The 26199-nt window shown below is 42.7% G+C and overlaps 2 protein-coding genes across 2 annotated transcripts; both read left to right on the forward strand.

Moving 5' to 3' along the window:
- The first annotated feature begins 3934 nt into the window (after positions 1-3934).
- Positions 3935-9410, forward strand: LOC130490848 (vomeronasal type-2 receptor 26-like). The gene is made up of 4 exons (XM_056864655.1): positions 3935-4729; positions 5655-5882; positions 6818-6944; positions 8509-9410. The coding sequence occupies exons 1-4, from the start codon at positions 3935-3937 to the stop codon at positions 9408-9410; spliced, it is 2052 nt and encodes a 683-aa protein (XP_056720633.1).
- A 6117-nt stretch (positions 9411-15527) lies between these two features.
- LOC130490849 (vomeronasal type-2 receptor 26-like) lies at positions 15528-25813 on the forward strand. Its single transcript, XM_056864656.1, has 5 exons — positions 15528-15658; positions 16183-16474; positions 20637-21488; positions 24135-24261; positions 24912-25813. Exons 1-5 carry the CDS (start codon positions 15528-15530, stop codon positions 25811-25813), a joined length of 2304 nt encoding a protein of 767 aa, XP_056720634.1.
- Positions 25814-26199: the final 386 nt, after the last annotated feature.

The raw sequence follows: 26199 nt of genomic DNA on the forward strand, positions 1-26199 counted from the left end.
ATGCATAAGGAGCAGGAGGGGGTGGAATTTCCCCTTTTGCATTGGACTCGGGACCAGGAAAATGCATTCGTTAAGTCACCATTTGAAAACCAGTTTTGAGCAAGTATCAAAATAGACCTAACCGATCTTATGAATGAGGGAAAACCTGAGGACACACTGAAGCCCCCCCTCAAACCAGGGAGAGAGAGACTCGAGGGGGCACCCCCCCAGGCAGAATGGGCGAAAGCGCCCTTTGGCTTCCCCCCCACCCACAGAAACTGCTCCCTCCCCACACACAGACTCTGCTTCCCCCCCCCACACACACAGGAGAAAAAGTATAGATTAAAGCCCCCAAAGGGGTCTTACTGTGGCTGTCTTCTGTTCCATCAGGAGGAGGACTGGGTAATCCAAGACGATTCCATTTAAGCACGGGACGTCTTGCTCTGGAGATGCATACAGGATCAGGTGATCCATTCATCCCAATAGGGAAAAGGGGAAAGCCCATATCTCGGGGGCCCCTGACCCAATGTTTACAAAACTTGGGGGGTCTCTTAAGAAGGCTTGTCTGAAGCTCTGCTGGAAGTTTGGGGTCTGTACCCCCAAAAATGCACCCCCTTCAGCCACGGAAAGAGAAAAGGGGGGAGCCGATATTTCTGCCCCCACTGAACCCATCTTTACAAAACTTGGGCGGTCTCTTAAGAAGGCTCGTCTGAAGATATCCTGAAGGTTTGGGGGCTGAACCCCCCAAAAAGTGCCCCCTGCAGCCACGGAAATAGAAAAGGGGGAGGGAAAAGGGGGGACCCCATATCTCCGGACCCCCTGACCCAAAGTCTACAAAACTTGGGGGGGGGTCTCTTGAGAAGACTTGTCTGAAGCTCCACTGAAAGTTTGGGGTCTGTACCCCCAAAAATGTGCCCCCTGCAGCCACGGAAAGGAGCAAATGTGCACAAGCACCCCCCCCACACACGAGGATTTCTCTCACTTTCTCTCTCTCCCTGGCCCGGATGCGCATCAGCTGATTCCTCCAGTACTCAATCCTGACTGATTGGCCAGAAGAAGACCCAGCTTGGCCACCGATTGGCCGGGGGAGGAGAATGCTGCTTACTGATGGCCCCGAATTTGCCGGATTTATTTGTGAACTCCCGAACTCACTGAATTTGGCTCCCCGGTTTCCCGCCATTTTTGAGTTTGGTTCGTCCCGAACTAAAAACCGCCGAATCAGGGGAAATTCGGCTGTTTTTCAGTTCAGGCCGAACCGAATCGACAGCCCTATCCACAGGTAACATGTCTTCAGTCATGGACTGTTAATTCCCATTCCTTTTCATTATTAGGTATTGTGTTATTGTATCCAGGTAGAAAGAGGCATAACAGAAATAGAGGTATGCCTGCTTGTCATTTTAAAGTAAACTTCTTTCCTAGGAAAACTTGTCTTTGGGATTGTTCAGCAATATGGAACAAAATAGTTCATGGATTTGTTTTTTAATGTTTGTAGCTTCCAATATAACAATGTAAAATATCCAGGAAGTTGCTTATACTCAGTCACATTCTTGGTCCGTATTGCTTACTATGACTGGCGGCAGGTTTCCAGTCTCCCAGGTAGAAACCTTTCCTACCATAGATCAACTGTTCATTTGAAATGGAAATTCCAGAGATTGGGGATGGACCTTGTCCATACAAAGCAGTTCCTCTGCTATTGATCTGCATCCCACTCCTAATAAGGGGAAAATAAAACCTCACTGATAAAAAAAATGTACTCCCATAAGATGTGATATAAAATCCTTCAAAATGTACTCCTAGGTTCTTATAGACCAGGAACGGGGTTTGCCCTCCTCTGTAAAGTGCCGTGAAGTTGCAGCAGACTTATGGCAACCCGGAAGGTTTGCAAGGCAAGTGACAAACTTAGGTGGTTTGGCATTGTCTTCCTCTGCAAAATGACCCTGTTCTGCCTTGGTGGCCTCCCATCCAAATACTAAGCAAGGACGTCATTGCATAGGTTCTGAGATCTGACGAGATCAGGCTAGCCTGCACCATCCAGGCAGTACTATATATTAGGATCCTTTCACTCCATTCAGCGGCTTTTTGTTGAGGCCAGGGAGTTCATCTTTTCTCCGTCATACTCATAGTGATTGTAAAATGTCTTCAAGCTGATCTGAAGAAGAAGAGTTTGTTTTTGTATGCTGACTTTCCCTACCATTTAAGGGAGAATCAAACCGACTTACTATCACCTTCCCTTCCCATCCCCACAACAAAAACCCTGTCAGCTAGGTGGGGCTGAAAGAGCTGTGACTAGCCCAAGGTCACCAAGCTGGATTCATGTGGAGGAGTGGGGAAACAAACCCAGTTCTCCAGATCAGAGTCCACCACTGCCAAGCAGTATCTTACCATCCATGTGAGGAAGGCAAACCGAGTTTCCCAAAATTCCTTTGTATTCTAGCCGCTCTTACTGACTCCTAGAAAGATCATTCCTAGGGTCACAGGATTCTTGCAGAGGAACAGCCATGAGGGTCAGCTGGCTGCCATGAGGAGGGCCAAGGGGACAAAATTGTCCCTTTCCTCAGCAGAGTTTGTGGAAGAAGGAGGAGGAATGATTTCAACACTTAGTCCTTTCTTGCTCTAGCACTATCACTTAGCGAGACCAGGTCACCCACTATAGTGGAAGACCTCCTACCCCCCACCTCTGGTCATCTGATTCTGCCTGGAGCTGGATCAGGAGAAATTCAGGGGAAGAGAAGGGATGTTCCTGAATGCTGTGCCATCTCTGTCAGTTGAATAACCAGAAGTGATGTTGTGACATTGCGTAATGTTGCACTATGCCTGCCCTTGCTCCCACAAACTCCCAGGGCTTTCCAAAACTTGGCTGGCACCTTACCTGCTACCCACATGCATATTCTGAGTTGGACCTATGACCCTGGGAATGGCCTTCGTGGGGTTAGAAAGAGTTGCAGCAGTGCCAATGAAGTTGTGAAAATACACCTTCCACACACAGAGATTGTGAAGGGCAGCTATGAAGATCCAGAAAAGATTCTTAAGTGTAAAAATGTGTCACTGGTGACCTTGATCATATTCATTCATGAAGTAGTATTCCCCGTTACTGTGTATGGATGTGAAAGTTGGATAGTGAGGGAAGCTGACAGGAAGAAAGTTGATTCATTTGAAGTGTGGCATTGAATAAGTCTTTTACAGATACTGTGGACCAGCAAAAAACCCCAAATCAGTGGGTACTAGATCAAATTAAGCCTGAATTTCCCTAGAAGCTAAAATGACTAAACTGGAGCTATTTTCTCTGGCCTCATTATGAGAAGACAAGAGTCACTGGAAAAGAATAATGCTAGAAAAAATGGAAGGCAGCAAGAAAAGAGGAAGCCCCCACATGAGATGTATTGAGTCATTCAAAGAGGCCACAGTCCTCAGTCTGCAAGACCTGAGTATGGCTGTTAACAATAGGACATTATGGAGGACATTAGTTCATAGGGTTGCCATAAGTTGAAAGTGACTTGCTGGCACTGAACACACCCATGGAGGAGCTGGCCTGCAACCATGTATTTTGTATCAGATGAACAACAACATGAATTCTTCATGAAAGCTCAGTGAAGTCACAAATGGAAATATTAGTAGGCAGATGTATCCAGCCAGTTGTTCTGCTGGTGAGAAAGGAAGAAAGATTCCCCTTGGGCTACCAAGAAAGACTCTGCAGGGTATTATGTGATCTGCAGTAACCAAAGCTATGTAGAATGGGAGATGTTCTATGGAGAGCAATTAGGCAAGACTGAGGGGGGAAAGGTGGTTGCATCTAGCTCAGATGTTTGGTACACATGTTACAATTCTGGAATTCTCCCCCTACCTTACTTTACCTTTTATTTTAGTAATGATTCTTTGCATCTCCTTCTTTTCTTAGGTTACATATGCTTCTACGCCAGTTAAGAATGACCAAAGCCAACCTGTTTCCCTTCACCATATGTTTCCAAATGGAGCCCATCAATATATGGGGATTCTCCAATTACTGTTGCATTTCAGTTGGACATGGATTGGGGTGATCTATTCAGATGATCCAAGTGGAGAAAGTTTTGCACGTGATGTGCTTCCCATGTTTTCCAAGAGAAATGTCTGCTTTGACTTCATAGAAAGATTTCCCAGCGTAACTTTTTCTACTGGGATTGCTGATGGGATATCAGAAGGGACTGAAATATTCCATGTTGCCATGAGAAGCTCAGCCAATGCATTACTTGTCCAGGGTGATCCTTCAACCATAGCAGTTATGAGAACATTGCTGCATGTCTTAGCATTTGAAAATGTACCCGTGAACACAAAAGTTTGGATTATGACTGCCGAGATGGAGTTCACCTCAGTTTCCTTTCAACGAGGGTGGAGCATAAGCTTCCTCCATGGTGCATTCTCTCTCTCAGTTCCTTCCAAGAAATCATTAGGATTCCAGAAATTTATTCAGATGAGAAACCCTACAGTGGAAAATGAAGATGGCTTCATAAGAGACTTCTGGGAAAGTGCATTTGCCTGTTCTTTCCCTGAACCCATGGAAGACACAAATGTTGGGCAAATTTGTACTGGGAGGGAGAAACTGGAGATTCTTCCCAAGACAGTGTTTGAAATGACCATGACTGGCCACAGCAAGAGTGTGTATGATGCTGTCTATGCTGTAGCGCATGCCTTACACGCCATGCATTTGCTAAGATTCAAGCACTCAATAACAGGAGATAGAGCGAGACAGAAGCTTCTGACTCAAAAGCCATGGCAGGTAATGTCCTGAGTCAACCAATGCGCAAACATGTCCTATACAGCACAGACCGATATATCTCTCAGATGTCTGGAGTTTTGACTTAGTCAGACTGAGCGTTGGTTTGACAGCTAGTTCTCAGGTTCCCGTTTAAATACTAATAAGGGTTAATACTAATGAGGGTTATAGAGACCCAGAAGCTTCTGAATCAAAAGACATCACAGATAACATCCTGAGCAGTCTATTGGCAGAAAACTCACCATGCATTCAGCAATATGCTCTAAACTGCAGAGGAAGATGTCTTTCTAACACTACTGGGTTTATGATGGCTGTGTACTGGGTTTGCCATAGTTTACAGCCAGCAGACATGTAGAACATGCTTCCTGAGATTAGTTTAGTCCTGCCCAATGATTACAAATCAGTAACATGGTGTAGTGGACTCTGATCTGGAGAACTGGGTTTGATTTCCCACCCCTCCACATGCAGCCTGTTTTAATGGCTCTTTTTATGATTTTTACATATTTTAACTCTGCTTTTTCATTGTTTTAATGACCTGGGAGGTGTGATTTTTAAGGTTTTTGAAATGTGATTTAATAATGGAAGTTTAAAATTGTTAGCCAACTTGGTGGTCCTTCTAATGGCAAGAAGGTGGGATATAAATTCTGCAAGTAAACAAATAATAAATTCTGCTGAGATGGTTGCAAGGGATTCATATTATCTGCTATGTACCAGCCATTTGCTAGTCATGTTCCTGCAGTGTGTTCTTTTCCTCCTTCTCCTTCCACTTTGGGTTTTGTGTTAATTTGATTCCAGGCCTAACTGAAAGGGCTTTTCTCAACATGAGCTCTTGTTTCTTTTTGTGCTTGTCTTTAACACAACACAGACCTTGTTGTGTATGTCCACCATTTGCTAAAGCCTAATGCTTACTTTCCCTCTCCCTGCTTAGCTCCACCACTTTCTGAGAAGTGTCTCATTTAATGATAGTGCTGGGGAAAAGGTTGCCTTCAACCAAAATGGAGAGTTAATAGCTGGATTTGATATTATTAATTGGATCACATTCCCAAATCAGTCCTTCCTCAGAGTCAAAGTTGGGAAGGTAGACCCTGGAGCTCTCTCACACAAAGTGCTCACCATCTACGAAGAGGCCATCGTGTGGCCCAGCAGGTTCAACCAGGTAGGGTCCAAGCACATTTCAAGAAGTATGGTCCATTATTCATCTTCTGGAATAGAACTCTTCCAACTAGGGTTGCCAACCTGGCTTCTCACTCCAGTGGTAGAAAAAAACGGAGGATGGGACATAGTGACATTGCAGTGGCCTAGGAATTCCCCAATTTCTGCACTAAAACCCAAACTAGGAGAATTCATAGAGCATTGTGATATGACTTCAGGGTTTAACCAGAAGTGATGTCAAAACATTGCATAATACTGCCTCACATCCCACCTAATTCCAACATAGTGTCAATGAGTTTCAGTCCATGACTCCCAACTCCAAATATTCAAGTGGCTAAATTTTGTGGAGCTTGGAGATGATTTAGAAGGTGTCTTACTTACCATTTTGACTAGAAAATTCTGTTTTGATTTTGCTTGCCTTTGCATGAAACAAGTGAGTCTTCAATTTCACACTATGTTTCCTTATGCCAATTTTTTTAGATGATATTTTTTTCAACATGATTTCAACATACAAATAATTTTTGTACAATAAATACAACATACAACATGAATACTCAATACTATCCCAACTGCAAAACAAATGGCAAAACAGCAACAAGAACAACAAAAGAGAACTCAAACTTTTTAAAAGATTTAAATGAACATACCAAATTTTGGTTTCCCTATCATCAGGATTCTATCTTCTCAAATGCACCATTTCAACTGAAATAGGTTTGATCTGCAAAAGCCAAAGGCCACAGATGAAATCACAGATGTATATAGTGCTCTGGATTTGTATGGTATTGGCAAGAGACTCCAAGAAAGGTAGAAGCTGTGCATTTCACAGAGACATAGCAACATTAGGCTTTGGCAGAATAGCCAAACAGTTGGCTATTGAGATACGAACCCCAAAGTATATGTTTTGAATGCTACAACATTCTTCTCTTTCCTTTATGACAGACATTGCCCCTTTCCATGTGCAATGAACCATGCCTTTGGGGTTACAGTAGGAAAAAGAAAGAAGGGAAAGCATTTTGCTGCTATGATTGTGTTCCATGTCCAGAAGGGAAGATTTCAAACCAGGCAGGTAAGATGTTTTTATGACCTTTATAGACTATATGGAGTCTGTTAATTGTAATCTGGGTTACGAATATTACAGCCTATAGACACACATTTCTTTAATATCTACAAATGTTATTCACAGTTCAGTGATGACTGTGATTGCTGATAAGTGGAAGAGGTTTGACATAGCGCCTGAAGTCATGCACAGTTGTGCACAGCATTTACTTTGAAGGAAACAAAGAAACAAAATAAAGCATACCCATAAAAGGCTGCGGTAGGAAAGGTAGCTCCCAGATTTTGATATTCAGGAATAGAAGACCTCGTTCTCATTTAGTAGGAATTCCCTTGCCGAGTTGACTACTAAAACTCGCAGCTTCTGCACCCAATTTGAGCATAACTTGCTGCAGATATAACTGAATGAGTAGAGTGTAAACTCAACTTTTCCTCTTCAAACGCTCCGTACTCATTCCGGATGGAGGGTTACTGATTGCTTTAATGTGTTTTTTGGACTGGTTTACTCCACTTTTCTCTTGCAGAGCAAAAGTGGCTTACAAACTTATAAAGAATGAACACTAAGGGTGTGCATTCAGCTAAAGCTGGACAGAACACCCCCCAAATACTTTTTCCGTATTTCGTGTTTGTTTTTTTTAAATGGTTAAATATGGTGGCAATTAAAGGGTGCTTAAACAGTGGATTCCAAATAATGCCATTTTTTTGGCATTATTTGGGCTGCTTTGGACCATCCACCATTTCCCTCCTCCCTTCCTTCCCCCCTTACTTATCTGCTGGCTGAGTTCTTGCTGCCAGCCACCTCCGAAGTCCACGTGGACTTCCGAGACGGCCCAGCATTCAGATTGCCGCTGCCTGCTGCCTCAAAAGTCTACATGGACTCTGGAGGCCACAGGTGGCTGTGATCTGAATGCTGGGGTGGTCATATCGGCACTTCCTGCTTCCTGTGAAGTCCACGTTAAGTCTAGAGGCGGCAGCATTGATCTGAATGCCACCTGCCATCTCCAGAATCTGTGTAGACCCTGAAGATGGCTCATCTGAATTGTAGGGTGGTCAGACATGTGTTGCCTGCTGCCTCCAGAATCCAAATAGACTCTCAAGGCACTGGGAGGCTCCAATCTGAATGCTGGAGTCCATGTAGACTCTGGAGGTGGCAATGATCTGACCATCCAGCATCTAGATTGGCGCTGCCTGCCACCTCCGATATCCATGTGAACTTTGGAGATGGCAGGCAGCACCATTTGAATGCTGGGGGACATCCAAAGTCCATGAGCGCTTTGGAGGTAGCAGGTGGTGCAGAACTGAATGCTGGGCTCAGTGGAGCCCAGTGTTCAACTCTGTCTTGTGTATTTTTGGGGTTCATGTTTAATAAACCCAAAAATGTTCTATTATTCAGAAAAGGCAAATCCTTTATCTTCGGCTTTATGGATTATTCAAAAGTTTTCAGGTTTATTAAACCAAAAAATACTGAGTGGTGTACAGCCCTAATGAACACTAATCTAAAAACTGCAATACAATCATAAAACAGAAGCACTATACCTAAGTATACCCTGTAAAACAACCCACATTTTATTTTTCAGATATGGATTACTGTTTCCAGTGTCCAGAAGATCGATATCCGAACAATGACCAGAATGTGTGTCTTCCAAAAGTCATCAGCTACCTGTCTTATGAGGAATCCCTAGGCATGAGTTTGGCTATTTTTTCTCTTTCCTTTTCTTTCACTGCAACTTTGGCCTTAGGTATTTTTGTGAAGCACCGGAACACCCCCATTGTCAAGGCCAATAACCGGAGCCTCTCCTACATTCTCCTCATCTCCCTATTCCTGTGCTTCCTTTGTACTTTGCTCTTTTTGGGCCGTCCAGGGAAAGGGACATGTTTTATCCGTCAAACTGCATTTGCCATCATTTTCTCTGTGGTTGTCTCTTGTGTGTTGGCCAAAACCATCACCGTGATTCTTGCTTTCATGGCTACCAAGCCAGGGTCCAGGATGAGTAGATGGGTGGGAAGAAGGTTGGCCAGCTCTATAGTAATTTCCTGCACCTTCTTTCAAGCCACTATTTGTACAGTGTGGCTTGCAACCTTTCCTCCCTTCCCAGATTTTGACATGCATTCAATACCTAAAGAAATCATTGCAGAATGTAACGAAGGGTCAGTGGCCATGTTTTACTGTGTCCTTGGCTTTATGGGGTTGCTGGCAGTCCTGAGCTTCACTGTGGCTTTCCTAGCCAGGAAGTTACCAGATAGTTTCCATGAAACCAAATCCATCACCTTCAGCATGTTGGTCTTCTGCAGTGTGTGGACAACCTTTATTCCAACCTATATGAGCACCAAAGGGAAATATATGGTGGCTGTGGAAGTCTTCTCCATCTTGGCCTCTAGTGCTGGCTTATTGGGATGTATCTTCTTCCCAAAATGCTACATCATTGTGCTGAGACCTGATTTGAATAAGAAAGAGCAACTAATAAAGAGAAAAAGTTAAAGGTCATGTATATTTTTTCTGCTGTATTAAGTTTTCAAGAGCAGTATGCATGCCAAGTGGTACTAAGCTCCAAATTCTTCTTCCCTCTCTCTGCACATGCTGATACCACCAATGGATCTCCTCCCCAAATTACCTGTTCCAGTCATTGATGGGGCAGTTGGGAATGGTCCCTCATTCCCAAGTGCCTCAGGAAGCCTCAGGATGTTCACCAAGAGCTCTACCTGTTGTGTATTATCTCCCACTATTTTTGCCACTCTTTGTTATCATGTAGCCAATAGTGATCCACTCAAATTCTAATTACAAGACTTTTAGCCCTCAGTTGTTTAATCTATATTTAAATGATATGGTCTCCTACATCAGTGGTTCTCAACCTTTTTCTGTCCGTGGCCCTCTCGACCTTGTTTCCTTCCTGTGCCCCCCCCCGTCCTATCTGTAGAAAGGTAGCTATTCAAATGTTTTGTTTGTAAATAGCCAAGGAACAAAGAAGCATAAACAGCCACACAAAATGCACACATCAAGTTCTTATTGGGAAACTGAAATTTACACACACAAGAACGACTGTTTTTTTAAAAATACAAAAAATATTTTCTTCACGTCTCTATTTTTTTCTTTTCCGTTTTCTTTTCTCGGTCACTTCTCTGCTTTCTTCACTTCTCACCTCCTTCTGTGGCCCCCTAGTCTCATGCCGTGGCCCCCCATTTATGCAATTTTCACCTGTGCCCCCCTTGAAATATCCTGGGGGCCCCCGGGGGGCCATATGGCCCCAGGTTGAGAACCACTGCCCTACATCAAAGGAACAGCAAAACATGCTCCAATTTTAGCAGGTCGCGAAATTTCAATCCTGTTATATGCTGACGATGCATCATTATCATCAAGATCTGAGTCTGGACTTTGAACAGTAATCAATGTATTTATTGAATACTGCATCAAAGAAGGTCTCTTAGTAAACTACCAGAAATCCAAAATAATGAGATTCTCTAAAACTCCAACCGTGCCCCTAAAGTATGGCAGGTCTTGGGAGGGAGGATAGAGCAGGTTTCTCATTTCAGATATTTAGGCATCATATTTGGCTATAACCTTTCATGGAACACCCATATATGCTCAGCGTCCCAAGCAGTAGAGCCTCTACAAGGGCACTATTAAGATTTTATTGTGCAAAAGGTGCCAGATATGTCCCTGCTGCTCTTAAAGCATTTAACACCAAAAGAGGTCCTCAGTTATTATTTGAAGCTAGTATTTGGATCAAGGGAGTGACAGAAAAACTAGATGGAATGCTCTCATACTTTTTATGAAGCATGTCAGGTGTTCCAGGTTATGTGGATGGTACTGCACTTAGAATTGAATTTGCACAATGCTCCCTTGAATCTAAAGCCTGGCTAGAGGCACTAAAAATGAAAATCAAAATCATGTTCATCAACCCCAACTTGCAGAGCGGTTATTTGCACCTTGTTGCTAAAGTTAACTTCACTAGCTCTTGGGAACACCTAATAAATAGTAAATTAATGTTCTTAGGTTTTTCCGTGAAATTCCTGACCAGCCTTAATAAACAGGAAGTCAGTGATGAAATGAGGCGAAGATTATTTCGTTTAGACTTCAGTAGTACCCAGTGCAGAGCCTGTCGAGTTTGTTCTACTGCTGCAATGGGAATTCCCCCTCCAGAAGTGCTTCCCATATATTTTAACCTTTTAACTTCCCCAAATCAAAGGCATGCTTTCACCTTGGCAAGGTTGAACACTTTTCCCGCACAGGTATTAAATGGCTGCTTTTCAAAAACTACTTTTAATGACCACTTGTGTGACTGTGGAGACAGTGTAATTGAAACCTTAGATCACCTGCTTCTCTTTTGCAAACATTGGAAGGCAGAGAGAACTCGTTGGATTACACTTATTCTAGCCAAATACGATCTCTCTTTAGAACCTTGGTTGATGCCATTTCTTCTATCTGACCCTTTGAAAATAACCACCTAGTCCTCCATTACTCTATGGAGACTGTGGTCAGGCCACCTGCACAAAAGCCTGCTGAGAGGAGGCAACACCTTCTTAAATAGCACTGCACCCTCCTCCATTGCTACAGAGCACAAGACAAAAACTGTACCCACAATTTTCTCCTGGGAATCAAAAATTTGAATCACGTCAGCTCCTGTTGACCTTTCTGGCCCCCAAAAATAATGCCTAGGTTTGCACTGGCCAGTGATTGTTCACGTCTCACCTCCATCTAGGAAACAGAAGACTGGTCATCTCCCTTTTTTGAGTTTGTATGAATAAACTGAGTGTTTGTAACAATTTTTTATTTAGGTTCTGGAAAGCATGATAATTTTCTTGTCCCAGACCACATCTTCCATGTGCAAGGGTCCCCCTTGGATGAAGCAATGTCCCTTGGACTCAGCCAGAAATGGGCGGGGCTTTATCCCCACATTATCCCAGCTCGTGTTTTCTAGGACTGCTTTGGTGGAGCATTTGGATCCTGCTTGACCACTGCCCTCATGCTTTTTAAAGAGCCTATCACATCCAGTGACTTCCCTTTGCTGAAAAGCCCCACAGGGGTGTGGCAAATCCCAAATTGGTTTAATAATGGCCTCTGAGAGTGAAAGGGCCAGTCTTCATCCACCACCAGGCCAGTGAGTGGATCTTTAAAAGGTTTTTCCACAGACCTCCTTGGGCCTGAGACATGCCTAGTTCAGTGCCTGAGGATGCCAATGATGAGGGGGAAGTCGGTGTGGTCAACCCCAAGCAAAGTCATATACATATTAGTTCTGTATTGCCATAGTCTAATATAAAATTGGTTTGTACTTTTTACTCTTGTAGCTTTTGCATTTACATTCTGAAATAAAAAGATATTTTTTTTGGCAGTTCTACAGTTTCTGAGTCTCCTCTTTTTGCTTCACTGGCCTTCTTTAGGAGCTCAATCTCTCCCCCGCCCCTGCAAATTTTCTGGGCAATTAAATTTCTTCTTGCTGAGGTGTAAACATTTAGGCCAATGGTTGTGCTGATGCATCTACAATGTTCTTGATTGGATTATAACAGGTAGGATTATGTTATTGTTATATTGCTGCAGTGTTTCTATTAGTTGACCGCTTTGAGAAATAAATAATAAAAGTTGACCGCTTTGAGAAATTCATAAGAAAAGGGAGTGGTATAAATGTGGTAAATAATTAAAACTTCACTTTCTCTTAATGTTCCACTGTCCCAGCATAAGACATCTACTGAGCTGAAGTAAACATGTTTTCTTTTGAAAGGCTACAGAGATTTCATAATTCGGGGACACTGATCATGGGCTCTGCAATTATCCACCATTCTTCCTTTCTCCAATTCTTGGGGGAGATCCAGAAGATGAAAGCAACATGAAAGATGCTACTAATATCCCTTGTAGCATTCTGTACTGAGGCTGGAGGCAGTCTGGCTTTTGGCACTTTTCACTGAGTGGTCCTGCTATTGCAGAAGCAAAGTCAGGAGCCATTTGAGTGGCCATTTGATATGAAATGACAATTTCATAATAATGCGGGAGCAGGTGAAGTGCTGTCCAGGTCGAATGTTGTCAATCAAGATAGTGGTATTCTTAGATTTTGTATTAGTGCTTCTGCCCTCCAGAGTGTGCGATGTTCCTGTTGTTCAATGCACCATCCGTGCCCCTCTTCCAATAACTCACAAGTATCACCAGTTGGGGGAGTTCATCATCGCTGGCATTATTTCTCAAATCTACATCTCTTCTGATCAGTTAATGTTCCAGAATCATCCTTCTGAGGCAGCAGTTGGAGAGCAGGGGTAAGTAGTTTGATTTAAGGGTTAAGTGAATGCCACTCATGGATCTCTGTCTTTCTTCCAAAGTTCAGATGCTCTCCCTTTTTTCGATCCACAACAACCTTTGGGTCAATATATTGATTGAATTTTTTTGCACTTTATGGGTGTTCAATATGTCTTAGTCCAGCAGTTCCCAGCCTCAGGGCCAGGGATACGTTAGGAGACGGTGGAATTATTAAGAGGGTCCTGGGAATCCATATATGCTCTAAGCATTGCTATACTGATTTTGTCTTTATTTATTTCTCCATAAACAGATACTAATACTGTAACTAGTATAATGTGGTTCATGGAATTTGTTGATGTCAAAAGGGAGTCCTCATCCTCAAAAATATTTGGGAACTACTGCATTCATTCTTTGGCAAACTAAAAAGTTGTATTAAGATTTGATTCTTTCATCTGTTAAAAAAATAGGTTTTTTTAATCAAAGTGAATTCTACTTGCACAATGGGGGGATTGTTGTTCCCACTGATTTCCCACTGATTTCAGCATTTTTGGGTGTAGCCTTTCTTTTTTGTCTTGTCTGTTGAGATGCAGTTTCACCTCTCATGCAAAGGATCTCCTCTTCTGAATTTCAGGCAGGGAAAAGAAGCCCTTCGTATTCTATAGCCAATTAAAATTATCTCTTGCATAGTTGATTTGGGGAGGCTTGAAATGAGTATGTGAGAGCTTCTCCCTCCCATTCTGGAAATCTCCAGTAAGGGTTTGTGGGAATCTATTGTAAAAGAAAACTCAGGCGTGCTGCAAAAGGTAGCTCACACATGCCTCCTGAATTACTGTGAGCAGTTGATCTGGGTTGGGAGAAGTACTCTTACAAACCCAGAGAGTATTCTGTGTGATGTGACAGAGATCCCATGGTCTTTATAAGGTTTATTTTAAAAAGCCAAAATGCTATACAAGGGTCTAGAACATAAATTACTAAATTCATCAACAACAAAAAATACAGGCTCAAACTAACTACACAATTGAATCTATTCCAAACTATTTTACATTAGCCATTATAACTAAATATAAATTTTTTAAATTAAATTTAGAATAGTCTAATTTTCAAAGTAAACAAAATACATTAGATGCCTCAGATGATGAACATGCATGGCAGCCCATTCCTGAGCTAGGCAGCCTCTAAAGCTCAGATTCATAAATATTCAATCATCTTGCAATACATCAAATCTTTCTATCCTGCAGAGTACTTTAGACTCCTGGAAGTATTCAAATATCGAAGGGCCCTTACTCTTGCGTGTTTCAGTGCCTTACCTTCAGCTCTCCTGGAAGGCAGGTATCTCCATACTCCCTTTCATCAATGACTGTGCCCATGCAAAACAACAAAAGTGGAAACAATAGAACATGTTCTGCTGCAATGTCCCTTCTACAATGCCATAAGATCACAGTACATTCTCCCCGTATTGTGATCCTTTCCTGGGAGAACGGAAGAAGCTAAAGTTTCCCTTCTCTTAGCAGACTCCTCTCGGGAGATAACCATTCAAGTAGCCAAATTCTGCCTCCGGTCTAGTGGGATTTGTAAACGGCGAACTGAAAATGTTTCCTCCTCTTCTTCAAATCATCCTTCCAGAATCATCAGCTTTTATTATTTTATTTTATTATTTTAACCTAACTTTGATTTTTACCTAGAGCTGATATTGTATTGAAATAAAACTTGACTTGACTCTAAAGCCATTCCACTGCTGCCAAAAGGCTTTAAAAAGCCTTTTGAAGGGTTTTTAATTTTTAAATGGTCAAGGTCAAATTTTTTGTTTAAGGCCATAGGCCGTTACAATCTAAAACAATATAACAACAAATTAAAATATACAAAACCAGAATCATTAAAAGAATATGGAAATTAAGAAATTAAAATACACCCATTTGGCTCTATCCAGCTTTACCACCTTTTGAAATTTGCTTCGCCCTGATTTTCTTGGCTGCCAGGCCAAATAGTGTAATTTTTCAGGAAATATAAGGGTCCCTATCTAATAAAAAAATAGATTAATCTGTCAATATCTGATGATAATTTTGACCATGTGCTGGCCCCAGGCGCTGAAGAAGACTTCAGGTACTGGAAACTTGGTGGAGACTTAGAATATCCTAAGTAGCTCTGTGGGCATAGTTTGGATACACAGTGATGTAAGGGCTGCTCTGAGGCTGTATGTTGTGATGTCTGCCATGTAGGGGGTTCTAAAACTGTCCTTTTAAATCAGTTTGAACCATACGGTGAATTTCGTAAGGGTCAATTGAAAACACGCCAGCAAAAAGCAATGCTGTGCTCGCTGACGGTGTACCGGGGTGAAAGGGGTCAGGAAGCTGCCTATTGGCAACTCTGTCCCCCGGCATGCCCCAGGAACAGCATGCCCCAGAACACCAGCGTGGGCCCAGCCAGCGTCCCTGGGCAGGGCTGCTGTGGCAGTGCCGGGAGAATGGTGTCTGGGTCCCCCCACAGGCGACCGTGCCACCCTGGACAATGTAAGTGATACCGGCACAGGAGGCACAAATGCCGGCGCAGCCCCTTCCTGGCCTCCTAAGGACTTTCATCCTTAAGGCTCAGGAATGGGCTGTTAGTCTCCCAATGAAAGGTGACCTACACTGAATTCATCAAATAAGCTGAGAGGCACTTATCAGCGTTGACTGGTAGCAAAAACCCCAACATTTATTCAGTGCCTTTCTATAGCTCATAGGAACAAGGGGACTGTAAATCCATGAAACAAAACCCAGCAAAATAAATGAACCCTCAAAAGAACAAACAAAACACCTGCTTGAGTCTGATTGACCATAGCTAGCCGATAATGGGCTAGTTTCGGGGGATTCAAAAGTGTTGGGTCATTTGCCAGTGATATTCCCCAGTTTACTGAGCTGGGGACAAATGTCACCTTTTAGCGCAACATTATCTTTTAGTGCAAAGTTGCTAGCAGGAATATACTAATTTGAAATGTAGCCAGTGACACAGGTTACAACACAGTGTCAACTACACAATATAACTGTGATTGCAGAGTCTTCAGTCAGAATTATCAGCACATCCTGGCTTTGATGTTTGCCATTCAGGAGATCAATGAGAATCCACACCTCTTACCCAACATCACCCTTGGCTTCAACATCTATAACAGTTATTTCAGCGCAAGCAGGACCTATCAGGCATCCATGGAACTTCTCTCCACATTGGGCAGATTCATCCCCAACTACAAGTGTGGCTCCCACAGCAATCCGGTAGTTGTCATTGGGGGACCGAGTGCTACTTCTTGTGACGAAATGGCTACCATTCTAAGCACCTACAAGATTCCACAGGTAACATGTGTGCTTCTGTCATGGGCTGTTAATTCCTTTTGGCTGGTCGCTATAATATTATGCTTTCCAGGTAGAAAGAGGCATAACAGAAGTAGAGGTATGCCCTGCTTGTCACTTGAAGGTCAACTCTTGTCTTAGAAAAAACTTTCTTTGGGATTGTTTAGAATTATGGAACAAAATAGTTCACATGGGTTCTTTAAAAAAGTATGCAGCTTCCAATACAACAATATAAAATACCCAGGAAGCTGCTTATACCAAGTGATATCCTTGGTCAGTATTGTCTACTCTGTTTAGGACTATGGAACAAAATAGTTGTGTTTGCTCATCTCAGTTTTTTGGAATTTCTCCTCCACGTTGCTTGCCTGCTTATCCCTATTTCTCCTCATGTCTTAAGAGTTTTTTTCCTTGCTAGACTGAATGCTAACCCTTCTAAGGTTATGCAAGTTAGATATATGAATGAATGTTTTATTTGCATGCAGCCATAGGCCATTACAAACAGGTCAGCAATTATCTATAATAGTTATAAATATATAATAATAAAAAGGAAAGTATTCTCAAATAGTAGAATGCAAAACAATGTTAGCTAAAAATTGCAGTGATACCCCAGTAAACTAGTAAGACCTATCAACCATTAAAATCAACTCACAGGATCGGCTCTCTTAGCAGCAAAGTTGGACCTTATTTTCCTTGCTGCCAAGGCAAACAGGGAGTCTGTTAACAAAAATATTAATTTCTCAACACTAGAACAAGTATTTATACCAGAAACCAACCTGGCAAGAAATTTAGCCCTAGGCTCCACATACAGAAGGAAATTAAGTATATAGTGATGTAAATCCTACAGAACAGTTGATCCACAAATACAAAAGTGCTGACCTTTTGATATTCGACCGTAGCGCCCGGCCAATACAGCCGTTAGCATTGATTGAAAGCATAGGGATGTAAAGGCTGCTGTAAGGTTTGGATTTGAAATATTGACTAAGTAGGGAGCTCTAAGATGGTCAGCTTTGGAAAATGTAAACCAGGGGGCAGTCTACGATTTCAATATCAGTGATCTGATATCAGGGCATCAGATCTATAGACTCTGTCTTTAAAGTGGAAAATGTCTGCTGATGACCCTAAGAGATTGTCTGGGATTGAGTGCTGCGATAATATCTTATTGAGGAAGTCAAGAGATGATGGATCTTTCAGTAGCATAAAATTAAATGACTGACTGCTAAATGAATTTGTTCTAGCTGTTCTGTTTTTTTTTGCATCTTAGATATATGAACCTGTCCATGTTCTTCTGATTCTATTGATTCTCCAGGAGCACATGTGCTCCTGGAATGTCATTTTTATGAGGATCTAAGATCAAGATATATTATTCCTCTTCTAACAGATTGTACCAGTAACTCTGTGTTGGAGCTAGTACCCTATTTATTAAGTGACAGAGATCCTAAGGTTAAATTGGCAGAGGCAAAATGGATCTCAGTTGTTATATCCCTTAAACAATAGATTTAGAAGTATGCTGCTCAATATTTATGAATCAAGGAGCTTTTAACAGAGAAAGAAAAGGAACAAAGTAGTTCATGGTTGTTGTTGTTGTTTTTAATGCATGTAGCTTCCTATATAACAATGTAAAATACCAAGGAAGCTACCTTATACCAAGTCAGATTCTTGGTCAGTATTGTCTACTCTGACTGGCAGCAGGTAGAGGTCTTTCCCACCATATATCACCTGTTCGTTTGAAGTGGAGATGCCAAGGATTGAACAGGGACCTTGTGCATGCAAAGCAGATGCTCTGCAACTAGGCTGAGGCTCCACTCAAATTCTCAGCCACCTTAATTGAAAGAACATCTCAATTAAGGTGATTGGATGATATATTAAAATGGGTATATAATAGATGACAGAAATAAATAGAAAATCATAAGTAAATACACATTAGTATTGGTTCTTGTAGGTTATCCGGGCTGTGTAACCGTGGTCTTGGAATTTTCTTTCCTGACGTTTCGCCAGAAACTGTGGCAGGCATCTTCAGTGATACTCCTCTGAAGATGCCTGCCACAGTTGCTGGCGAAATGTCAGGAAAGAAAATTCCAAGACCACGGTTACACAGCCCGGATAACCTACAAGAACCAATGAACTCTGACCGTGAAAGCCTTTGACAACACATTAGTATGTTAGGAATAGACAACCTTTAAAATAAAGGAGTGACTGGATTAAGAAATGGGTAAGAGAAAGCCGGGGGGGGGGAGTCAATTTTATTATCTGTGTTTAATGAAGGCATACATTGAGCAAATATTGTTTTTTACTGATATATGGAAAGATAAGCTTTATGAAAAGCCGAATAAGTTGGATTGTATTATTTTTTGAATATATATATATATATATAATTGAAAGAACATCTCTATTAGTGATGCAGATGGCATTCTAGTTGAGGGAATATAAAACCTCAGTGGTCAAAAAAGCTTCACTCTGATTAGATGTGATATAACATCCTTCAAAATTATCTCCTAGGTTCTTATAGTCCAGTAATGGGGTTGCTCTCCTCTGCTCTCTCACGTATGTAAGCTGTCAGGCAGTACAAGATATTAGAATTCCTTCACTCAATTCTGTGGCTTTTTGTTGTGGCTGGGGAGTTCACCTCTATCATAGTCATGTGTGTGTGTGTGTGTGTGTGTGTGTGTAAAGTGCCGTCAAGTCGCAGCCGACTTATGGCGACCCCTTTTGGGGGGTTTTCATGGCAAGAGACTAACAGAGGTGGTTTGCCAGTGCCTTCCTCTGCACAGCAACCCTGGTGTTCCTTGGTGGTCTCCCATTCAAATACTAACCAGGGCTGACCCTGCTTAGCTTCTGAGATCTGACAAGATCAGGCTAGCCTGGGCCATCCAGGTCAGGGCATCATAGTCATAGTGGATGGAAAATTTCTTTTAGCTGACCAAAAGCTGAGACTTGTGGCCAAGCAGTATCCTACCATCCATGTGAGGAAGGCAAGCCATGCGTTTGAGAGTTCCCTTTGCATTCTCGCAGCTCTTATTGACCCTTTGGCGGAACAGGCCTTCCTCAGACTTGCAGTCCCCATTCTGCCCTCTCCCAGGGATTCTCCACCTCTCCTGGAGGGGGTTGCCTCTCTCTCTTTTCAGGTATCTGCTGCAACCACCTGATCATGATAGGACTTGCCCACTTGGGCGGGGGTCAGGATCCCTCCCAGGATCCCTTTCAAACCCTGAGGCCTAACCTCGGTGTCTCCCACGTACCCCACTTCTGGGCACCGTGGGGACGAAATACTGCCTGGGGTTGCCAGTGGAGAAACAGCTGCTTGTTACCTGCTAGCCTCCCTCCCTCCTGGGCCCCCCTGTTTTACAGTAGCATGTTCAAAGCTGGCGGAAGTCTATGTGGCACAGAGAACTACAGTCAGCAGTCAAAATTAAAAAGTATTTATCAGAAGTAAAACATTTTCAAGTATACTTTTAGCTCAGCAACAGGTTGAGCAAGGGATTCAAAAGAACTGAGAAAAAATGCAGTCCCTCTGTCCCTCTCTTTATGCTTGCCCTAACAGATGATGCAATATAGGACAGACTCTTAAGCTTAGGATGTTCTAAGTCTCCACCAAGTTTCCATTACCTGAAGTCTTCTTCATTGCCTGGGGCCAACACATGGTCAAAATGGCTGCCTCCTCCAGGCCTCAGATGAGCTCTGTCTTCCCTGAGTGCCCCAACCAAAAGAGAGCTCTCTCCTGGCTCTCAGCAGTTTTAATCCTTTTCTCCATCCACTATCCTGGTCAACTTGGGTCAAAGAAGCTCTTCCTGGTGCCTCCAGGAACTTGCTTCTTGGAGCCCTTACGGCATTTTAAAACCTCCAAGTCTCTGATTCCTGCTTGGAGAGAAGGGTGGGGGGTTGACCACTGTTTTGTCTCCTGAAACCTCCATCTGCATTTCTAAGAAGGTGGCTGAGATGGGGCCAGGAAGCACTTGCCATGCCTCCAGCCTTCCTCCTGCCCAGAAAGGAAGGGGAAAAATGGTTTAAAGGTTATCTCTAAAACTCAAGGGAAAAGAAGCCCATTCCTTCACAGACCCCTAGAATGGGCACAGGGGTAAGCAGCTATACTTCTCTATATATTTCTCTTTCTTTCACACATGCTTTGCCTTTTATTTTAGTAGTGATTCTTTGTATCTTCTTTCCTTAGGTTACATATGCTTCTACTCCAGTTAAGAATGGCCAAACCCAAGATGCTTCCTTTCACCATATGTTTCCAAATGCGGCCCATCAATATTTGGGGATTCTCCGATTGCTGCTGCATTTTGGTTGGACATGGGTTGGGGTGATTTATGTAGATAATCCCAGTGGAGCGAGTTTTGTACATGATGTGCTTCCCTTGTTTTCACAGAGAAATATCTGCTTCGACTTCATAGAAAGATTTCCCATCATTACTTTTTCCACTGAAATTGTTGATGGGATATCAGAAGGGACTGAAATATTCAGGGCTGCCATGAGAAGCTCAGCCAATGCCTTAGTGATCCATGGTGAAACTTCAACCATGGCAGCTATGAGATCATTTCTGCACTTTTTAGCATTTGAGGATATACCCGTGAACAGAAAAGTTTGGATTATGACTGCTGAGATGGAGTTCACATCACTTGCCTTTCAAAGAGGGTGGAGCATACACTTCCTCCATGGTGCAATCTCTCTCTCAGTTCCTTCCAAGAAATCCCTTGGATTCCAAAGATTTATTCAGATGAGAAATCCTACACAGGAAAATGAAGATCACTTCATCAGGGACTTCTGGGAAAATGCATTTGCCTGTTCTTTCCCCACATCTATGGTAGACAAGAATGTAGTGCACATCTGTACTGGGAGGGAGAAACTGGAGATTCTTCCCAAGACAGTTTTTGAAATGAGAATGACTGGCCACAGCTACAGTATGTATAATGCTGTCTATGCTGTAGCATATGCCTTACATGCCATGCATTTACTGAGGTTCAAATACTCAATAAGGGTTAGAGAGAAATGGAAGTTTCTGGAACAAAATCCATTGCAGGTAATATCCTGAGAAGTCTATTGACAGAAAGGTCATCATATATGAAGGCGCATCAACATGCTCTAGACTGTAGAGTAAAATGTGTCTCTACCACGACTGCTGTTATGATGACAGTGTACTGGGTATACCATAGTTTATGGCTAGAAGACATGTAGAACATGCTTCCTGAGATTATTTTGGTCGTGCATGGTGACTACAACTTAGTATTACCAGTTATGCTGGAAGCATGGAGCTTCATCTGTCCCCATCTGTTCCCTTCTTCCACCAACATATGAAGACATGTTTGTTTCATTTGGCATTCCATCAATGATTTCTCCTTCCTAACCAACGTTTTAACTCTTTAACTCTGTTTTTTAAAAATTGCTTAATAATGTGTGTTTGGGGGGCGGGTGATGATTTTAATGGTTTTGAAATGTGATTTTATTATGCACGTTTAAATGTTAGCCTCCGTGGGGACCCCTCTAAAGGCAGAAAGGTGGGATACAAATTTTGCCAATTAACAAATACTAAATTCTGGTGAGGTGGTATTGTCCCAAGGGATTCATACCATGCCCTATCAACCGGCCTTTTGCTAGTCATGTATATGCAGTATGGTATTTTCCTTCTTCTCCTTCCACTTTGGGTTTCATGTTAATTTGATTCCAGGCCTAACTGAAAGGGCTTTTCTCAACATGAGCTCTTGTTTCTTTTTGTGTTTATCTTTAAGACAACACAGATCTTGTTGTGTATTTCTACCATTTGCTAAAGCCTAATGCTTACTTTCCCTCTCCTTGTTTAGCTCCACCTCTTTCTGAGAAATGTCTCATTTAATGATAGTGCTGGGGAAAAGGTTGCCTTCAACCAAAATGGAGAGTTAATAGCTGGATTTGATATTATCAATTGGATCACATTCCCAAACCAGTCCTTCCTTAGAGTCAAAGTTGGGAAGGTAGACCCTGGAGTTCCCTCCCACAAAGTGCTCACCATCCACGAAGAGGTCATCATATGGCCCAGCAGGTTCAACCAGGTAGGGTCCAAGCACATTTCAAGAAGCATGGTCCATTATTCATCTTCTGGAATAGAACTCTTCCAGCTAGGGTTGCCAGCCTGGCTTCTCACCCCAGTTGTAGCAAAAAATGGAGGATGAGGCAAAGCGACATTGCAGTGATCTAGGAATTCTCCAGTCTTTACGTTGAAACCCAAACAGATCAGGAAAATATCTAGAGCTTTGTGAAACCACCTCTGGGTTTAGCCAGAAATGATGACACAGCATTGAACATTGTTGCTTCATACCCCACATGTTTCCTTAAGTCTTCCCTCAGTTTGGAAGCTAATTTGCATGGTCATCATGCTATGTGCCCCAGATAAAAGGCAGCCTCCAGACTTTGAGGCACCAGACTTCCAATCAGCTCTTTCTGCCAGTCCTCGGCAACACTTAACTTCTGAACCTGAAAATCGATAGACAGGTCAGCTTGCAAATGCCTGGAGGATGGGGGCAACCATTTTGCGGGCCCATAAATTTGGACCCCCTGTTCCAAAGTTCACCAAACTTTGGTGACCATCCAAGGAGAGTCCCTTGCAGCCACGCAGCAAACTGGGGACTCTACCTCCAAAAATGATCCCCAGACTATACCCATATAATATAATGGGCTTGAATTTTTTGGTAAACCTGGAAATAATCCAAATACCAAAATTTACCAGTATGGGTATTTGGCTTATTCCAGGTTTACAAAAAATAATAATAATCAAGGCCAATAAACCCGAACCTGAAATTTACCAAAAAAATTTGCACGACCCTACTTGGTTATCCCAAGTATATGGTTCTTGTAGGTTATCCGGGCTGTGTGACCGTGGTCTTGGTATTTTCTTTCCTGACGTTTCGCCAGCAGCTGTGGCAGGCATCTTCAGAGGAGTAAGACTGAAGGACAGTGTCTCTCAGTGTCAAGGGTGTAGGAAGAGTAATATATAATCAGAAAGGGGTTGGGTTTGAGCTGAGTCATTGTCCTGCAAAAAGTATCAAAGGTAATGTGCTAATCATTGACCTGTAAGTATCAATATAATGTGCTAATGAGGGTGTGGTATGTTAATATGGAACCATTGTATCCTGAAGTGATCTGTTAACATGTGGAATCCAAAGCTAATCCACATGGCTATTGTGGGCTGTAGTATTTGTTAGTCTGGAGGTTTTCAGGACAGGAAGCCAAGCCTTATTCATTCTTAAACTCTCTTCTTTTCTGTTAAAGTTGTGCTGATGTTTATGAATTTCAATGGCTTCTCTGTGCAATCTGACAAAATAGTTGGTAGAATTGTCCAGCCTTTCAGTGTCTTGTAATAAGACCCAGTGTCCTGTTTGGGTCAGCCCATGTTCAGCCACTGCTGATTTCTCAGGTTGGCCAAGTCTGCAGTATCTTTCATGTTCTTTTATCCTTGTTTGTATGCTACAAACATCGATAAAAGAACATGAGAGACACTGTCCTTCAGTGTTACTCCTCTGAAGATTCCTGCTACAGCTGCTGGCGAAACGTCAGGAAAGAAAATACCAAGACCACGGTCATACAGCCCGGATAACCTACAAGAACCAATGAACTCAGACCGTGAAAGCCTTCAACAATATTCCAAAGTATATGTTTTGAATGCTACAACATTCTTCTCTTTTGTTTACAAAAGACGCTGCCCCTTTCCATGTGTAATGAACCATGCCTTCGGGGTTACAGTAGGGCAAAGAAAGAAGGGAAGCCATTTTGCTGCTATGATTGTGTTCCATGTCCAGAAGGGAAGATTTCAAACCAGACAGGTAAGAGGTATTGTATACACTTCATAGATTTCAAAGAGTCTGTAATTGTAATCTTGAACGTGAATATTACAGCATGCAGAAACACATTTCTGTAATGTTTACAAATGTTACTCACTATTCTGTGATGACACTGATAACCTGATAAGAGGATGAAGTTTGACATAGTTCCTGAAGTGTGTGCTGTTGTGTACAGCATTTGCTTTGATGGAGACAAGGAAACAAAATACAGCAAACCTATAAAAGGCTGTGGTAGGAGTGGTAGTTCCCAGATTTTGATATTCAGGGATAAAAGACCCCCTTCTCTCATTTAGTAGGGATTCCTTTGCCGAGTTGTCTAGTAAAACTCAGGCAACTTCTGCCCCAATTTGGGCATGACTTACTACAACTATAATTGAATGAGCAGAGTGAAAACTCTTTATTCCCATTTCAAACTGTCAGTCTTCATTCAGGATAGAGGGCTGCTGATTGCTTTGCACTATGTTTAGCAATTTAGGTATTTATTGGAACAGTTTACCCATCTTTCCTCTTGCAAAGCAAGACTCAAAGTGGCTTACAAAAACATAAGTAATCAACATCAAAGTGGCAGTACAATCATAAAACAGAAGCACTATACCTAAGTCTGTATAACAACCCCTTATTCTATTTTTCAGACATGGATTACTGTTTCCAGTGTCCAGAAGATTGTTATCCAAACAATGACCAAGATTCATGCCTTCCAAAGGACATCAGCTACCTGTCTTATGAAGAGCCCTTAGGCATTAGTTTGGCTATTTTTTCTCTTTCCTTTTCTTTCATTGCAACTTTGGTCTTACGTATGTTTGTGAAGCACCAGAACACCCCCATTGTCAAGGCCAACAACCGGAGCCTCTCCTACACATTCCTTGTCTCTCTCTTCCTGTGCTTCCTTTGTGCTTTGCTCTTCCTTGGTCGACCTGAGAAAGTGACATGCCTCATCCGTCAAGCTGCATTTGGCGTCGTTTTCTCCGTGGCTGTTTCTTGCGTGTTGGCCAAAACCATCACTGTGATTCTCGCTTTCATGGCTACCAAGCCAAGGTCCAGGATGAGGAAATGGATGGGGAGGAGATTGGCCAGTTCTATAGTAATTTCATGCACCCTCTTTCAGGCCACTATTTGTACTGTGTGGCTTGCAACCTTTCCTCCCTTCCCAGATTTTGATATGCACTCAGTAAGTAGAGAAATCATTGTGGAATGTAGTGAAGGGTCAGTGGCCATGTTTTACTGTGTCCTGGGCTTTATGGGGTTGCTGGCAGTCCTGAGCTTCATTGTGGCTTTCCTAGCCAGGAAGTTACCAGATAGTTTCCATGAAACCAAATCCATCACCTTCAGCATGTTGGTCTTCTGCAGTGTGTGGATGACCTTTGTTCCAACTTATATGAGCACCAAGGGGAAATATATGGTGGCTGTGGAAGTCTTCTCCATCTTGGCCTCCAGTGCTGGCTTACTGGGATGTATCTTTTTTCCAAAATGTTACATCATTGTGTTGAGACCTGATTTGAACAAGAAGGAGCCACTAATGCAGAGAAAAAAATAATGATTATATCTGTGTTTTCTACCATAGGAAGTTTTCAAGGGCAGGATGCATGCCAAAAGGTTCTAAGCTCCAAATCCTTCTGTCACACTGATACCACCAATGGGTTGGCAGGGCAGCCAACCCTGTCTGGGGAGGCCGCGTCCCCTTGGGGAATCGGAGCCCATACAGGGAGGGGGAACGGAAGGCAAAGGAGCGTCCAGCCTCCATGTCCTCAGAGGCAGCGGCCTGCTCTGGACGCCGAGGACTGCAACCCAGCCAGAGAGCCACTGGAAGTCCGAGCCTCATCGGGAGGGCGCCATATGCGCGTCGCCTCGCTGCTTGCTTGGCCTGGTTTGCAGGAGGGGTACATAGCTGCCAGTCCCTGTCACTGGAAGGATGGTGAAGGC

Source organism: Euleptes europaea, chromosome 18 (assembly GCF_029931775.1).
Source record: "Euleptes europaea isolate rEulEur1 chromosome 18, rEulEur1.hap1, whole genome shotgun sequence".
NCBI classification, from domain to species: Eukaryota; Metazoa; Chordata; class Lepidosauria; order Squamata; family Sphaerodactylidae; genus Euleptes; species Euleptes europaea.